This window comes from Melospiza georgiana, chromosome 4 (assembly GCF_028018845.1).
Source record: "Melospiza georgiana isolate bMelGeo1 chromosome 4, bMelGeo1.pri, whole genome shotgun sequence".
Taxonomy (NCBI): Eukaryota; Metazoa; Chordata; class Aves; order Passeriformes; family Passerellidae; genus Melospiza; species Melospiza georgiana.
Genome location: NC_080433.1, coordinates 51,743,124 through 51,762,364, shown reverse-complemented (window position 1 = coordinate 51,762,364; position 19,241 = coordinate 51,743,124). Strand labels below are relative to the sequence as shown.

General features: G+C 37.8%; 1 protein-coding gene across 1 annotated transcript in view; it reads left to right on the top strand.

Annotated features, from left to right (window-relative positions):
- Positions 1 to 19,241, top strand: part of TMEM117 (transmembrane protein 117) — a 176,109-nt gene that overhangs the window by 66,030 nt on the left and 90,838 nt on the right. The window contains exon 4 of the mRNA XM_058022668.1: positions 5,420 to 5,519. Coding sequence (XP_057878651.1) covers positions 5,420 to 5,519 — 100 coding nt within the window. The remainder of the gene's footprint in view (positions 1 to 5,419; positions 5,520 to 19,241) is intronic.

The following is a 19,241-nucleotide window of genomic DNA, read 5'->3' as shown; positions in this document are numbered from 1 at the left end:
GTCATCATCTTTTCACATTGAGAATGACAGTGAGGTTCAGTTCTCTAACTCTGAAGGGCATTAAACCAGTGTCCCTTGGAATAGGGACTGGATCTCATGTGTACACTGCCATTTAAGTTGCACACCTCTTCTACATTAACAGACAGAATTGAAATTGCTGCATTTTTCAATGGGCCTTGTCTCAAAGGCAGGCATGCAAAGCTGGAAGCTAAATGGCCTGTCCCTGTGGACAGTGAGGAGCTCCTGTGTATCCTAGCAGCAGAACTTCTCATGGCTTGGGAGCTTTACAAGCAAAGTCCCCAGAGTAACTCACACAGCCCTCAAGCCTGTAGAATGATGAGGAGAGGTTTGCAGAATTAAAGTTCTGCTGCCTGGTTCAAAAAAAGCATGTATAAATAGTTACCAAGCAGTGGTGCTCAGTTACAGAATCGGTCTGTCAGTCTCAGGTGTTCTGCACTGTGCCATGATCCTCTGCACTATAGCCAAGCTGGTTTTGCTTCTCAGATTTTTGTGTCTTGGAGATTAGCCTGCTGATCCTCTTGTGGCTGTTATCTCTTTGATGTCTTGTCAAGCAAAATCCCTGGTTCAATGCCTCTTAATTCTCTCTGTTCTGGTGTCATAGGAGAAGTTTTGTCTGTATGTCTAAAGCATGCACTGGGGATGGTCAGGGACTGGATGAATCGCTGTTGTGCTCTCTGTGCTGTTTGCTGGTAGCTGTGCATTATGCCATCCTCATTATCATGTGCCAGTTTTTCAGACAGCAGGTGTTGCTGTCTCTGGGCACCTTCCAGTTCCCCATGGCTCTGACTTCAATTCCTAACATTAGAAGAATAGCTTTTCAACTGAGTGAATTGCTACCAAGTGTCTCATTTGCCATTCTGTCATTTTAGAGTGACAAATACAGATCAGGAACTGTATCTGCAGTCTTTTATGTGTGTTTTCAGTTATTCTGACACTCTCTGCCTCTTCTAAATTGACAGTAATGGAAGCTTGTGGTGCCACATCTAAACACATCCTTCTTTGCAGCCTGTGTAAACTCCTGTGCTTTCACTTGTTTGCCAATGTCAAAGCATTTCACTTTGTCAGATGCACCAAGGAAGATGAGTTCCATATGGATATAATCAACTGTTTAAGGGGAAGGCCAGATAATAAAACAACCCCAGAAAAGTGCATATTGGATTGCAGAACATGTATAGACTTTTTGTTACTCAATATAAAAGATATCTGGGCCTCCCCTCCTTTTCAAAGAGCATTAAGTTGTCACTCTCTGTGGATGCAGTTCTTGTTGGCTCACTGCAGAATGTGCCCTGTGCTCTGTGTGCAGGCCCAGTGCCTTCAGTACTCTAGTAAAGAACCAGCTGAAGCTTAGTTAAGATGCATCAAGCTTCCTAAAGTTGCTTTAAAAGGCAACTAAGACCTCCTCAAAGTGTCTATGCTCTCACTGCTGTCCCTGGACACCCAGGGTTCAGTTCAGATGTGCCTAGGTTGTCAGCTATGTCACAGACCTCACAAGGGATGCAGAACTCTTTGGATTATCATCTGGAGATCAAGTTATGTCACTTCACTGGAAATCACTTAGTCACATTTTAACAATGTCACAGGTTTAACAATGCCTTTTAATATGTGAACATCTTTTTTTTGACATGCTAGCCATCCAGAAGTAATATAAAGCAACTAAATCCTTGACCCAGTCTGATCAAGCTCCATAGAGAGTTTGACTTCCTGGTTTACTCTTACATTTAAGTGTCTCTATTCAAGCTAAAACCCTTTCTTAGATCCTGTGATGGTCAAGAAATCACCATCTCAGCACTGAGTCTCAGTCATGACATTTTTTCCAGTGCTTGGAACAGTATTAGCACCACAGTGACTTGTGCATCTTTATCCAATGTAAAATTTAAAACCTTCCATTTGCTTTCACACTTAGTCATTTTAACAGTGTCATCCTTCTTTGAGAAAATGCTCTGAGAACTTCGTTTGAATAAAATCTCCAGGCTAGCGTGGTTGTCTTCCCCTTTATCCTTTCTGTGCACACAGCTGCTGACTCCAGAAACTGTTCAAATACACTGGGCTATGTGTCTTTTCACTGACTCATTAACATACCTTCTGCATCAACATGGATGTATACAGTTACTTATGATTTTTTTAAAGTGTGTTTAGAGTTGCGTTTATCAGTCTCCTTTGTCTTTTGATTCCTCTCTTTTGCTCTGTTCTGTTAAAATGTTGCTCTACCTTCTTTAGACTTTGGCCTGCCAAGAGCAGTTTCCCTGGAGCTGCAGCTTCCAGTGTTACTGTGAAAGGCTCCCAAATCCCAGTCACAAATTTGTCCTTTATCTATAATATTCACAAGTATTGGCTCCTCAGACTGTAATTATTTACACTTATCCTGGATGTCTCAGAAGAACTTTCTTACCCTGGGCTTTAACCGCGGTGTTTTTTCCCTCGGTGTTTCCTTGGGTTGTGATGCTCATGCAATCTGCTGGTGCCTTGCTTCAGTACACATATGGGGAAGCAAACAGAAGCCTTTTGAAAAACTATAGAAAATCTGGGCTGGCCATGACTGTTAACTGGAACCCAGCAGACCTTAGTGCTCCTCCAAGGTGCAGAAATGGGTCCTAACCAGGAATAAGACTAAATAATTAAAGAAAACTACTCTAATCGCTAGCTAAAGCTAGAAGAATGTGAGAATTTTCCACAACAGAATTAATTTTACTTTTGGTACTGTTATAATATGTACCCTGCTAGTATCAGGAAAGCATGTCTTTTTTGAAAATGTCAAATGCTCTTATTCCTATTTAAACTAAAACCTGAAAATAAAAACCAGAGAGTTAGGTTTCTTTCTTTTTAAATTCATTTTAAGCAGCTCCAGATCCCTATTTTAAAATAGTCAATTTCTCTTTGTGTTTTGAAAGAATAATACTGCAGAGAGAATAAAAGACAGAGGGTGAAATGCTAACAGTTAATGAAATAGTGATGTATTTAATTACTGTTTCTAATAAGATGACAATGCTAAAAATATTCTTCCTGTTCATAAAAAGTTGTAGCTGTATTTTAATCAGTAAATGCACTTAAACCATGCACAGTTTATATTCCTAACAGTTTCTTTATAATAATATGCTATTTTGACACTAGCTGAAGGTTTGTCAATTTGCATATTTAATTCAGGCATTAATTACTTGTAGACTGAAATGCACAATTTATACTAGGCTTCTTTGATGTTTTCATGTTCTAAATGACAGTAAGAGCTGTTGGGAGGATGTGATGGTTTCAAGGCCTTTCTGTGTATTTAAGTATTGTATCCAGTTCATTCAACCTTATTTATAATAATAGCCTTCTGGTACTTCTAGCATTCATAAAAACAAGTGATTACACTGAGAATTTCAATTTCCATTAAAAAGAATCTCTTATGTCTGGGTTAATTTCTCTTCTGCTAGCTAATACCTGCATTCAGGGATCAGTGACCTCTCAGCCTTTTTGGTTAACCAGGCTGCTGGACAGGGTGGCTGTGGCCAGCCTGCTCTATGTGCAGGGCTATAGGAATGGCCCAAGTGGCCCATTTTCTGGGGATGTTGTGCAAGTGTTTTCTTATTGTACACCTGTGTAATGCAAATGAGAATGTGCAGTGCACATAAGAAAAGGTGAGAACACTGGGGTTTTGTATGTGTCTCCCAGTGATGGAAATGACTAAGATATGCTTTGCATTTGAGGGCCATTCCTTACAAGTGAGACTTATTGCCGTGCCTTCTTTGTGAACAAGACATCTTTTTAAGGAATGCAGACTTGATAGTTTTCTGCCTTCGCAGATGCTACAAGAATGGCATGTCCAAGCTACAGAAAAAAAGGAATTCCAAATATTTTCCAGTTCTAAAGATTCTAGGAGAATATATCTGGGAGGATTGTGCTTGCCTGTTTTCAGTCTTCCTTTGTTTCTGCTGTTGCCCTCTCTTGGAGACAGAACATTGAAGCAGGGAGACTTTAGGCTGACCCGATGTTCACAGGAATGCATCCTTATTTGTAACGTGATGAATTTAGGATACTGATGATCTTTGAACTACATGGAATACTGTTAAAATAGTTTGGATTTTTTTTTTCCAGCAGGAAATCAGAGCCAGCATTTATATGCTGTTCAACAGAAAAAATAAACAGATGGCATTTTTTTTAGTGACATACCAGCTGAAAGGTCATAATATGTATAATGAAAAGGGCTATTACACTAGGACATTTTTCATGTGTCATGAAACTATTCACTGACAACAATATTTCTGCTCTACAGCATATTAAATTCTCTCTAAGAAATTATACTATGCTATGCATGGATTAGTGCTAGCAAGACCTTCTATCTTGATTAGATATTTAGATTTTAACAGAACTGGCCCAGAGAGTGGAATCAGTTTGCACCGATCCAATTGCAGAGGTAGGGTCTGTATAGCTCCTAGACCTTGCAATATTTGGTATGTAACAATGGTAAGATTTGAATAATGGATAGCACAGTGTTCAAGGACACTTTTACATGAAACTGTGTCTCTTATGCACACTCCTAAATAGGCATAACAATACATAAAAATGTTTACAAGCATCTTGAAAGCAAAGGCATCACTTGTAAAGTTAAAATACAATTGCCATTCATATTCATTATCATCATATTAGCTCTTGAGGAGAGTTGCCTCTTCTTGACCACTACAAAAGTCTTTTAGAAAAGGATATCAGTATGTTAAAATCTATGTTTTTTCAGAAAGGTTTTAATCTGGAACAAGTAACTTTACCTTCTTAATTGTCCTTATAGCATCTTGGTGAACTTAAAGTCAATTTCCAATTGAGGTTGTAAGTCTATCTCTTTCATTATTTAAGGAAAATGGAAATACTTCTTTTGGATTTAAGTAAATATATCTGTGAAAATAAATTGTATAAATCTAGAAACAGTGGCATCCCACTGAAATTTTCCAAAACTTGCTTACACTGATGTGTTAAAAACGTGGCTGCATCACTGATACAGTGAAAAGTCAAGCAGCTCAATTATCTTTTTAAAGATACCTTAAAGATTTTTATTTTTCTCCATGAAGATTTCACAAAGTCACGTATTTGAAAAATTGTAATTCTGTTTGTATAAAGGAAAAAGATAAAAAAGCATAAATCATTTTCTGCTTCCAGAAGCTTTACATAATCCTAAAATCTTTGCCAACTGTTATTTTAGCACCTTCAAAAGAGACATGGACTTCAAAATCAGATTCACATTGCATTTCTAATTGAAATCGACCCATATGGGTTCAGTTCTATGTCAAGACTCAGATTCTAGCAGAAAAGTTATTATGGAAGCAATGGGAAATCTTTCACAGATAATCATAAATTTTGTCACTAATCCAAGTTCTTTGTAACCACATTGAGCAAATATGTATATCTTATGTTTGTGTTCTTGTTTTCACAGTGCATACATTATAACAGACTTCATGGGCATCAGGAATGAAAATTTTATGAAGGTAGCTGCAGTTGGGACTTGGATGGGAGATTTTGTCACAGCATGGATGGTAAGAAACATAATTACATTTTAAAAGGAAAGAAATATGTTTGTTGCTTTCAAGAGAAAGAGGAGAGGAGAGAAAACTCAATTTCTCTAACTCAAGTGTTTCAACCCAGAAAAGTAAAAAGTTAACAAATGCATAATGGCAGGTATTCAATTGACAGTCCAGAGGAGTTTCAGTTAAAATGTATCGAGGAGATTTTTTTTTTCTGTGGGTGGGAGTTTTGCCATTGGCTTCTGCATGGTGGCTGTCCTTTGCTAGGAAGTAGCATCACAACTTGCTATCCCATGAAACAGTGAGTAACAGCTAAGGATAAATAATTTTAATGAAAAGAATTAGAAGAAAAATTAAACTGAAAGACATGATAGAGAAAAATTGAATGAGAGGAGGAAAGCAAGCCAGTTACATGCCAGGATTTGAAAGTAGTCTGATCTGACTGATTCATTTTGATCTAATTTAGGACTTAGAAAAATAAAATTTTCACTTGGATTTTACTTCTTACAAAAGCATCTTCTATGTGCAAGCCAAAGATCAGCTTAGTGAAAGAGAACCAGAAAATGACAGCTGATATTTGAGAACAAAATAAAGCATCTGCACATTTTAATTGTACAGAAAAAGCATTTCTTAAACACAAAGTGATAAAAAGTGAATTTGTTTTTTAAGATTAGGTTTTTAAGATTTGCAGAGGTAAGATTTTTAGCAATTGGATTTTAACAATGTCTTCTACCCTTCATATTTGGAACATACTGTACAACAGACCAAAGGGAAAAAAAAGCATCAAGGGTTTTTCAGGATGTTGTTCAGTATGTGTCTGTGGTTTGTCCAAGGCAAACTGTACTCTGTGAAATGGTGGCCATGAAAAGCAAGTGCAGAGAAAATAATTTGTATATGCTTTACAGTAAGGACATCACAGAATTGGTGCCTTCACTAATGTTGGCAATTAATGTTGGACTTCTTCTGAATTGGTAATAAAATTCATGGGTACTTCTGAATACCTTTAGCTTGCTTTTTTCTCATGGGCTTCCACACCTTTATTCCACTATCCAAGAAGAGATGGTGCATAAACTAAACTGAACTGAGAGAGATCATGTACATCCTACATATGTGACTTAGGGCTCCAGTGATAGATTAAAGACAAATTGTTCTACATTAGGTAATGTGGGGTTTTTTCAGTCTCTCTTTTCTTGTTTCCATTTAAAAACCTCCTGTTTTGTGCAACATTGTATAAAGCATGGAAAGGGTTGATTCAAAAGGCATAATCCTGATCATTTTCTGGGTACTCAAAGCCGTCTCAGCTCTCTTCAACAGCAGAGTCACAACTGGATTGTGCCACAGCAGATTCCTGTGGCAGATGGAGGTATCACTGAAGAGTGGGAGAGAGACTAGGAGAAACTACAGAGGTGGTTTGATTAGAGGAGACTGTTTAAATTAGTCTGATTCTATTAATTTTCAGGAAGAGCAGAGAACATGGGATTGGAGGGTCAATGTGTTTTAGGACATGCTTTGATTGCATGAGGAGAATTAAGAGGTGTAGGGATTCATGCTTAGGTCTTCAGGGTAAAAGAGAATAGTGATATTGCTTCTGCAATACAAATCTCTTGGCAAAGTACATCAACCATGCAATGGAAATGTCAGTGTTCAAGGGCAGCTAGGCCTGGGAGCATCAAACAAAACTACTACAATTTCAAGGTCTCTACCTCAATTAGTAAAAGATGAGATTGGATGTGTATGTTGGTGCATGGACGTGTACATTGGCACAAGTCATCTTCCATGGCATCTAATATAAGCAATCCATCTTATTCTATATGAACAGAAATTGCTGTGTTGTTTATATTTGAATTTACTTGACCTTCTGCTTGTAAAGCCCAGTGTGGAATTGATGTCAAAGTAATATGAGTCTTTCTGTGGTATTATATTTTATGAAGTTTCCTCATCTTTTTTGAAACAGAAAAGAAAAAAAACCTATAAAGGAACCTTTGCATATCTTCCCATTCACAGGAGTGTTTATATTTTTTAATGTTTAAAAAGTTTTTTTTATGGATGGAGTCCATCCATAGACTCTAAATCAGAAGGTAAATGTGGAGATGTAGCCTTCACTTCACTGTGTTTGAACCATACTGGAATTAGGATCTTATTCCTTATTTCATTGGAAACTTTGGGAAGAAGCGGAAATAAAATGGATGGGATTCCATTTTAAAAATGAATATTCAATACACAATACTGTTAAATCACTTTCCTGATTTAATGACTCTCCCCAAGACAGGAGTGACTTATTAAATCAGGAAAGTGATTAAAATGGGAAATATGTTTTGGATTGAAAAGGCAGAAGTAAGACTTTCTCCTCAACACTTCCTAGCTGACTGACTAGTTTTGTGACAGGATCTGTCACAAATCAGCAATATTATTTCCATTGTGTGTAATGAGAATGGGGCCGTGCTACAGGCACACTGAACCTTCTCCTTTGTACCTCTGGACAGGAGCATCTGCTACTAATAAACATCTTTGCTGAAATCTGTAGTAAGTGTTAGATATTCTGAAGTCTGTGAAGTCTGTTCAGTACACTGACTGTCTCTGCACTTTTCCCTCTTTGAAGCCATGGAAGTATATCTTGCAATCTTGTACCTGCTTTGACATGCCCTCCTGCTCCCATAAAAAGTCCATTGTCCTCATGGAGACTGCTTTTGAGGCAGACACTACAGATTTTTGCACAGTAGGACACCTTGGAAGAAAGGCTGGATTCCACCCAGACAAATCTATAAACTAGCAATTACAGCTGCCTTCTGGGAGAGTGCAAGCAAGCTGAGGAAGGAGCTGATTTGAGGGCAGAATCTCTGATGATTATGGTGGCCTCTCTGTGAAGATGAGCAACCTGCTGCAGCTGTGTTTTTGTGAGGGACACAGTCCTGGGTGTGTGGAGTAAGGCATGCTCAGAGGATAGCTGCAGGAGTGAGTGAGTGGCACTGAAAAGTGATACAGAGAGCAGGGTAGTATTGGCTTTCACACTGTCAAAACTGTTCCCTTTTGGTGGTGGCTTTTTGGTCTCCACAAAGATTGACCGCGAGCTGTGAACTATACTCGCACACATGGCAAGCTTTGCATTAAAGACATATTTCTGCCTACAAACCCTACATACATGTGAAAGAGGCTAAACAGTTTAGAAGTTTAGAAGTTTGTTATACCTCTCTTAGACATTGCTTGCTAGAATTACCAGAATCTGAAGCAGTTGTCTTCAGCCAGTGTCAGATCTCTATGAATATACCAGGCTGATCCTCCTGACAAGGGATCCTATTCCTATTTACCTTCTTTCTGAATGGCAATTTAGTTGAGATTCTCTTTTCCCATGTTAATTGCTAGGGAGAACTGGGAACATTTGAAGAATCACTGAGCAGCAGAGACTGTGTGCTCCTGTTCTCAGAAACAATGATAAGCTCTAGGGATGGTTTAGTACATTATTCATCAAACCAGTGTTTACCACAGATGTATCAGCATATTCTTTTTAAAAAGAAAAGCCATGAATTTCCTCATCACTGTGCTTTAGCAGAGCACTTGCCACAATGAGTGTGAACTGAATCATTGTAGCAATTCCTGGCTGTTCTTTTTGACACCTTTCCTTGACTTCAGTTGGACTTCTGCCTTGTGTGGGACGATGAAGAATTCCGGGCCTGTTTCTCTTTCATCATCTTAGCAGATGAATTAGTAGGAAGTTAGGAAGTAGTACTTCCAGCATAGATGGCAGAGTGAGAGATCACTATTGTTCTGCTAATCCAGTGCTAACTAAGACACATCGTATCTGGATGGATGGATGGATGGATGGATGGATGGATGGATGGATGGATGGATGGATGGATGGATTGATGGATGGATATGGAGGTAGAGACCTTCTGCCTAAGACTTCTTGTCAGGACACAGTATTGGGATTTCAAAAGGTTAGTACTGAGTAGTGAATCTACACCTCCCTTTCTTTATTAGGGGAACTGGATAATGACTCCCATATACACAAGTTGCCTGGGCTTCTTTGAAGTCTTTTAGGGGAAAGAGTCACTTCATTGGGTGGCATTCTGAAATATAACTTTTGGTGGGCTGCTCCTCCCCTTGATAAAGATTATCTGATTTTATGCAAGAAGGATTTTCTGTTCTCTGAGATTATCAGCATTAGCTGTAAAAGTTCCAGTTTTTCAGCCTTATAATTCCAGGGGAAAACCTCACACCATTTTGTGTTCTGACTTTGCTAGTTGTGAAAGAAATAGATTTTCTCCATTTTTTTTTAAATTCACATTCCTCTGTTAAACATTTTTGTCTTCATCCTCTGGTGAAGAAACTTTCTGTATTCTTGCATTTTTTGTGATTAACATGTCTTACCTAGGCAGTCACAGTGTAACCAGTAGAGGGGTCTGTGGCTAGTTTGTAAAGAATACTCTAAAGGGCTGAAACCTTCCTTGAGATTCTAAATGCTATGAACATCAATTGTTGACAGGTTTAAGTTCATAGTTACTGCCATACAAGGACACAGTAAATCTGTAGAGTCCTAAACCAGAATGTTTTTCTGTCACATGCACCATATTAGATCTTGAGCTACAACTGTAAAAAAGCCCAGTTCCTCCACCTGGTCAGACCAAAATCTACCCAGGCTAGTATCTTACCTCAAACTGTGACTATAAGCAGAAGCCAAACAGGACAGTAAGAATAAGCCAAAAGTATGTGGCAGGGTCTTCTAACGTTCTCCTGAAATGCGTGCAATTTCGTGTACATAATGACTCTTGATCTTAGATTTGTTTTGGTCTTTTTATAACACTTTGCATTCAACTACAAAGAATTTCATCTGCCAATTTATTGCCTAGGGACTTTCTTCCATAAGCACCTTGCCTAATTCTTCACATCCAGCAAGCCATCATCCTTTTCACTCTGCAAAATTTAATATAATTATAAAGCTTTCTCACCTCACTGCTCATCTATTTTCCCAGTTTGCTTAGGCATATGACAAATAACTGCATCCCCGGCAAAAATCCCTGTGGAACTCTGGTAATGACCTCCCTCCATTGCTAGAGCTTTCTGGCTAACCTACTTACCTTCTGTTCCCTGTCTTTTAATCAGTTATTTATCAACATAAAGACCTTCCCTAAAGCTCTGAGTGTTGAGTTTCCATAGAAGCCTGTGACGAGGAATTTTTCAAAAGCCTACTAGAAAATTCAGCTTTGCCTATTTTAAACACATCTCCTTTATCCATGAGTTTTGTTGACCTCATTCAGTTATTCTGTTCTGGAATATCACCATTCCCCTTGTTTACAGAGCCAGCCACTTAGCACTCCTTCTGCAGCCTCAGATATTCCCTCTGCCATTAAAGAGGTATTCTAGCAATGTTGGCTGGCCCTGAAAATGCTGTTTGCAGGAAAGACAAAGTCACAGCTCAGGAGCTGTGAATGTGTGAAAGAGTATGGAGCCATCTTCATCTGCCTTATCAGTGAAAGACAGTGAGCTTATTTCCTCATGTTCACCTTACCTCATCATTACTTTTCTCTGTCGTTTTTCCTCAACACCTCTTTGTCTTATGGCCTGCGCATTATTTTGCACGTGAAAAAAAAAATTAAGCGGTGAGTATTTTGTTTTGTATGTTCTTGCATATAAAAGAATGTTCAGCAGAGCCTGAACATGGATGTTGCTGTTATGTCGAAGACAGAAATGTCCCTGATTGTGGTAAGACCTAAATTCTGAGTATGGGCCTGGATTCCATGTTTAGAGAACATCAACCGTAGATACATAACCTCTCTTTCCAGAAATCTTGTGTAGTCTATGGATTTCTTTGGCTCTTAAGAAGTTTTTGATATTTTCATGATTGGATGGAATTGTTGAATCATAATTTTGAGCACAGTGACATGTGTTTGCTAAAGTGATTTTTTGAATCTGAGCCCCTCTTGGTAGGCTTGCTGAGAAATGCCTTTTTCTTAATTCCCTACTGTACAGACAGTGGACTCAATCTAATTGCTGTATTTTAGGATGGAAGAACTCAACTTCCCCAAATATATTCTCACTTGTCACTTCATTTTGACTTTGTAAATTATGTTATGGTGTTTCTTTATAAAATACAAACATAATGATCTAATACAATGTGCAGTGTAGGGTGAAGTAATGAAGTACATGCATTACATGTTAGTAAATCCATCACTTCATGTTATTGTCTGGTAGATACCTGGTACCTGTAGAATACTCTTTGTGTATTTTCTTCTTTAACAGTTTTTGTGATAAGAATAGATGTTTACTTAATGCCATTAAAACATTTTTAATGGCTTGCAATCTCTTGGCAAGAGTTTTAACAGTATTTGGAGATATTTGCTTGGACTGTTGCCTCTGTGATCATGACAAACAACATTTATTTGTAGAGTAGGATAGCAAGCTATTCAATGATATCAAAGTGCTTTTCTTGGGTCCATTAAGAGAGAATATTATTCTTGTCCTCTTTTGCTGAGATGTAACTATCTATGTCAACATCCTAGAGTAATGAAGAGTTCATTACCACTCTGAAGAAACTAGATTAATTTACCTCTTCATTTTATTTAATCTCAAAATGCATATGTGTTGCTAGGGTATGTTCACACAATGTGAGCAACATCGATGCTGGAAATATTATCATATTGATGAAAATAGCAGGCACACTAACTTATTGCAGTGAAAATATAGACAAAATAAAATAATAACGTGACTAAAAAATGAAGTTTACTTTAGTTTACTGGAAGGACACCAGTATAAAGTCTATGTTGAAAGAAAACATTACATCATCATTAAAGATAATAAAGTTTCCAGGATTTTGTATATAACTTTTACACTAAAATAATAGCCAAAAATGTTAACTCTTAAACTTACATTGTTCTTGGAAAGTAATTATTCTATCCAGGAAATTCTGTTTAGTAAAAATAGTGCATATGTTTATTTGCAAGCAGTGAAGAGTCCATTTTGATGCACATTACAAGGCAGTTTGAAGAGTCGGGAGTCTTGAATGACTGGCACCTTTTTTAACTCATGCCTCTGTCAAGGTGTGGGCATGACAATTTAGATTATGATCAGTGTCAATCTTCTTGATTGTTTCTATTCCACTGGCATATCAAATAACAAAATAAAACTGTAATTGAATTTGGAGCAGCATCCGAAGTGCCGTACAGCTAACAACTCTGCTGTTCTCGAGTAGCGGAAATGAAATTAAACTATGAAACATGAACTGGAAGGAGCGAAGTGGATGACACCTGTTCCTAAACTCACTTTTAGGGTTGCACAGAAATGTGACTAATAACATTATTAGTGGCAATATGTTTCTTTCCATTCAGAGAGGCATACAAAAGCCAGTTGCCCCTTTTGTTCACCTGTCTATCTTGTTTGGGTTTTAATTTCTTTTCTTGAGGGCCAGTCCAGTTGCAGAAACATTCTGTAGTTAATCGTTCTGTCTCTAGGTGATAACCACTAGTAAATTCATCAGCACAATGGCAGTCCAAATATATCCAGTCATATGAGAGCTGCTAATTTTGTTTTTTTCCACTTTCTGGGGCATGAATGTGCTCATATCCTGCTCTGCTTCCTGACTGCCACTTAGTTATATAAGGTGGAGTGTGCCTGGTGTCATCTGAGTTCATCCAATCGTTCCATCAAGTCAGATTGCACTATTATTTATTCATTGATTGATGGTGTTGCCATCTGTTCATATGCTCTAGATTATAATTATCTGCCTTTTCAAGCTTGATCTTTTTTTGTATTCCCCTGTTACTTTGTCATTTCAGTCCTGACCAAGCATTGCCAGAGGTGTTACTTCATCCCTGTCTGTTTCCCACCAGTGAGTTCCTTCAGCTCATTGCTACAGCAGTTACCTTTGTTGATAACCATTTTCTGGGCTCTAAAACATGTGCTTAGTATATCTAGGAGTAAAAGCCTCAGGATTATTTTTGAAGAAGGCCACAGAGAGCTGTACCTCAGAGCTGAAGAGTAAAAAATGCAAACCCCAAAGTCAGGCCCCAAAATATCTCCTAGTATACTCCAAAGCAGCTACTGACATCTTCCAATTATAAGGAAATGTAGTAGGAGTTCTTTCAAATAGGTGACATTTTCCCAACTATCTTTTTTTAAATTTCAGTGCTCATGAACTCATACACAGCTTTTTCTGACCTTGTGCACACTTTTCTTGCAGTCTGGATCCCATCTAAAAATGAAGGAAGGGTCATATCAAATATTAATAAGAGAAATTCTGTTCTCCAAATATTGTGAAGTCAAAAGACAAGCTGTAAGGAGAAGATATGTCTTCCTGCAACTCAAATCTTGTTTGATTGATTTGTGTTGTAGCTTCAGGCAGCCATACCGCTATAAATGAGCCTGGGGGACCTCTATTTTCTCTTCCTCGTTGTCATACTCGCCTTTGCTCTTTTTCACGTGGAATGGTATTTGCTTCTTGATGATATTTATGCAGCACATCTTGATATATCCTGGTTATATGTATTTAGAAACTGAAGTCAGAGCAGCATATAAATTAAAGTAGCTATGCAGCAATTCTGCATTCTGACATGATGTACTCCTTAGAAATGGTGTGAATGAGTGGGTGTCAGAAGTGCTGCAGAAGTGGGACTCTAGAAATAACATGTTCTTACTGAAGATCTTTGAGTACAGATGGCAAATGTGTAAACTGTTGGAGTCTCTAAGATGGACACTTCCTCTCTGGAACAGTCTGGTTCTGGATGAGAACAAACCTTTTTCACTGACTGGGGGAAGAAAATAATTTTTTTTCTGAAACTGAAATTGAAACAATTGATTCAGCTAAGATGTGCACTCAGGAAGTCTATGATCAAATGGGGAAAGATTGTTTAAAAAGTATTATGAAAGGAGTATTGGACCGACCATGCACATTCAGCTGAAGATCTTTACTGGATTAAATATATAGCGAAGGAAGACCTTCTGTATCCACAGGGAGAGATTAGCAGCAGATGGCAGTGGTACACAGCAATACATTTCATTAATTCTGAATTCCTTCAGAATCTGTGGGATGAACTATTAGACACTGTACACAGTGTACAAGGGAAAAAAGAAAAGAAGGATTTTTATTATGAAAAAATATATCACAGCACTCTTGCCTAAAATAATGTTGAGAATGGTTGTACATTATCTCTTTGTCTCTACAAGGAAGAGCAGGTTTAAAACTGGTAAATTAAGAAAGACACTCTTTCTGATCTTAAATTGCATAATTTTTATGGGTGGGTGTTCAGCTCAGGAACTTTATCTCTGATGCTGTTTTGTAGAGAAAATGTATTTAGAATATGTCTAGAAAGTAATGGCCAAAAATCACTCAAGTTACCAGAATATTACTCATTTTATGTTGCATTATGCCTAAAAATGAAAGATAACTGTCACAGCAGCTACAGTACCTTAAATTGTATTCCATGTTATCGTAAGTCAACTTAACCCACAATATGTCAGCAAAGCAATTAAACAAGTGCTTGAGCAAATAGAGAGCAGAATTAAGTTTCATGTGCAGTACTGCATAATATATGAATTATATTATGGTGTGAGAAGTCTTCTCTTAGCAGCGCTTCTATGAGCCCTAAATTGAGTTAATCAAGGAAACTTGAGTTCTGAGTGAAATCACTAGCTCTTTCTTGCATGTATGGAGAAATCTTAGAAACCGTCCAATTTAGGCTTATGATACTCTAGCCAAAGGTAATTTTTTTGATATCAGTACTTGTGATTGTGCTCAAGAAAGAATGAAAATTCAGTATGTTTAAACCCAGTTTTTACAGAATTAATCAGATTGGTTGGCTTCCAAAAGCTCTTTGCTGTCAAAACCCAAGTCTAACTTGGGTGCAATTATGCTGATTGTATCAGACTTAAAATATACAATTGCTTCTTAAAAACTGAGATATTAAAAAGTTTCAATGGATATGAATTAAAATTCATTATAAAGCTTCATTTAATAGAAAGCACTCAGTAAGATGAGTCTAATCTCTTGGTTTCTTATTTTTATTTTACATTACTTGAAGTGGGAACTTGAAGTACTTTTTTTAATGGATAGAGGGATTGTCGAGTTTCACTTAAACTTTTCTAAGTACTTTTAAAACCTCCATTAAAAAGCTATTTTTGTAATTTCTTACAGTACTACGCTTCTCCAAATCACAAAAGAAATCATTGCCTCCTACACTGGCAGTAATAAAAAAGGTTTTGCATTTCCAGACACTAGGGATTGATCTTTATAGCAACTCATGGAGATACGTATGCTAATATGCCCCTGTTTTACAATAGAGAGCTGAAACAAAGGAAAAGGGACAAGAAAAAAGGGAAATGGTGATGGAGCTGAGACAAGACCCTGCCCTCAGTTTTGTATTAATCCCATCCCTGCTCTCCTCAAATCTTTAAGGAAAATTATTCTCTCTATCCCCATTGATGGCAGCATTCTAAGTGGTGTCTGTCTCTGCAAAGATGCTGAATAATTTAATCTGTGGAAAATTGCAATGGAATGTATGTGCACTGGAGATACTTCCAAGTGGTGAATGCCCCTGGACTGTGCTCCCTTTTCCCCTGGCTTCAGCTGTGTATGAACCCAGAGTACATGGTTTTTTCCTGTGATGGCTTGTTCTGGGCTCATTTCTGGCCTGTCTTCTCTTCTGCTTTGTGTTTCTTTTATAACTTGTATATAGCTTGTATAACTGCACCAAAGGGATGAAGCTCATACTAATGTGTGGTTGCAGAGAATCAAGGCACATATTCTCTATCTCTTAACCTGAAGAGGTTCTTGCTTAAACTTTTTGGCTCATCACGTAATGACACAAAATTAGTTTTACTACCCACCACCCTAATTTTATTGTAAAGAAACAATTTAAGTGGTGTTATTAAACAAGATAATCTACTTCATAATGGACAGAGTCCTGTCAGGAGTATTATCAGAATGAGGACAAACGTAGGTGTGATTATGGTGGTGCAGCACTCACAAAGGTCCAGCACTAGTGCAAGGCACAGCTCAGGTTGCAGCACTTCAGTGTTTTATTAGGCAGGACCATAATTTTCAGACTGCAGACATGTTTTGCTTGCACTTCTTTTTATATCTCACAGACCTCCAGAATATCCATGGCAGATGAGGAACAGGCTTTATACCTGTATGGCTTTACACTGTACTTTGCTTGGGTCATCGCTTGACCCAGAGAATGAAGGTAGGGTTTGTGTGACCAAGTAGTAGCTTGGTCTCAGAATTGGTGGGATTTACATTTGGACAGTTACAGATTTTGATATTTTATTCTGAGCTGATTTTCTGGGTTGTCTTAATGGTCAATGAAGAGAAAAAGTCCTGCTAAGTCATTGGACTATATTTGACATCCAAAAGGATGCAAATAAATCATATTGTAAAACTGCATATTTCTGTCCACTGGTAATAAAGGAATTATAAGGCAACTCAGAGTTAGATATTTATATTCAAGGTATTCAGGTTTTGTGTCCTGGGAAAACCCAGGACACTTATAGAAATGCCAGAAGTTGTCCCACAAACCAGCAGAATTAAAACATGTAATGGTTTACTGTTAACCATCCCTTGGAATTAAAGAAGGTAAAGGAATACTTCCAGAGTGTCAAGGACTTCCTGATGAAACATTAAAAGAACTTCACATAAAGTCAGAGGTTCATGCAGCAGTGGGTAAATGTGAAACCATAACACAAATAAACCAGCAGGAATCCACATGCAACAGCAGTGTGAAATCAAGGATTGTATGGACAATAATGAGAACAAGCATATCAGAGTATCCTCCAGAACTTTATATTTTGCCTTGAAGTTAGGAAACTTGCTAAGAAGAAATGTTATTGAAGTTATCTAAATTTCAAGACGTATTTCAAAGGATATCGGGCATTAATAGGGAAAGTAATTTGTGAGTGTGTGTGTTCCTGAAAGGGAGCATTTCTTGTTTTCTGTTGTTACTGATACAAAACAGCCTTAATCTTTATAAGGCAATTGAAGGCAAACATTTATTTATTCAGACTAAGCTGATCTGTGGCACAGAAAGCTTTGGCTCATTGATTTCCCCTGAATTTCCTGTCCTGTGGTGATTTTTGTGTACATTCTCTTTGGTGTGACCAAAGCCAGACTGGGCCTGTATCATGCTGTTTGTTCATGCTGTGCTAACCTACTATTTTTATTGATTTAATCTATTACAAGGTTATCTTATGCTAGTTGGTAGATGAAGGACTATTAAATGAGTTGAGGTAGCCTGAAGGGCCTCAATCAGCCACATGATGCTCAGAGCCAGATACTTGGGAATGATTTCAGAACAGATGCCAACACTGGCTGACTATTCCTCTGTGAGGTCTTTTCTCTGGCTCCTTGTCTGGTCAACTCTATACCTTCTTTCTCCTTTGGAAATGCATAGAGATTTGGAGCTGAAAATAGAATGCAGTGAGACCTCCAAGCCATTCTAACATTACATGGTGTTGCCCTGTTGGGTTATTGAAGACTAGCACTCGCTGGAATAAAACTTTGCATTGCAAAAATGAAATCTGAATTACCAACAAGTATTACAAAAATCCAGTTATTTGACAAGAAAGAATAAGGAAGGTACTGAGAATTTAGCTGTAATGTGGGGTTTGTATTAAAAGCTCTGAAATCTAACCAATGAATGATGATGTCTCTAATTGTTGCCTCAGAAATCAGCTTTTTCCTCTTAAGTTTATTTTATTTAAAACTCATTGCTTGTCATTCATTTCAAGCTGTAGATTCTAAAAAAAGATTGTCTTTTTCTATTCTTATTTCTGTGTGTCAGTATTCTGGGATATTCTGAGTGGTTCCCAAATATATTTCATTTCTGGTTCCGCCTGTCTCTCTTCCTGCTCTCATCCTTTCTGTGCACCACACAATGTCTTAAACTCCTCATATTTCCTTCTGTCTTTGTAATTTGTTCATTCTGAATCTCTTGTTCAGTATTTTTTACACTGAACAGCCTCTCCATAAGCATTACACTTCAATTCTTTCACAGGAATTAAAATTCTGAGCACTTAATTAATGATGGCTTAATTGATCTATTCATTTATTGTACTTCTGTCTTCTCTGTTTCATCTTTTGACACCTCTGTGATGTAAAAAAGGCACTGATTTTTTTTTCACTGACTGTGTGGGGTTTTGCAAACTATACAATGCTAAAGCTATGCTTCAATAATAAATATTAGTGCTAATTGAATTTTTTGGTATTAACAAAGTAGCTTCACTCTCCTCATGTATTGTGGGCAGTGGAGTAAGTCCTGCACACCCCCCACACTTGCTGTTTTCTTGTTGTAATGATAACCATGATGAGTAGTCTGTTTTGAGGCTCAGAGGGGACAGTGTACAAGCTCACAGCTCTCACTGGCACCTAGGGCTGTCCTGGCTGTGCAGTCCTGATGTGTATTCTCTGATATCTACACGCTCCTCTTCAGCCCAGGAGAGACCTCTCTGTCAAATGGTCAATATTATGGAGAAGGTTGAATCCTTTTCACTGAGGATTTAATCAGTGCCCCACCAGACTATACAAAAGAAACTAAAATGAGGAGATTTACAGGAATACAGCAGGGGCATGGCCACAGCAATCTGCCAGCCAGTTCTAATGGCTATACTTTAATAACACAGTTAAAGGAAATTGCAGGAGACAGATTGCTGAATTAACCCTGGCTGTAACTTTTACCTGTATAGAGTTGCATGAGGTGGGCCTTGGTGAACGTGATCCTTTCTCTGAGGTTAAACTACAACTTTACACCTGCT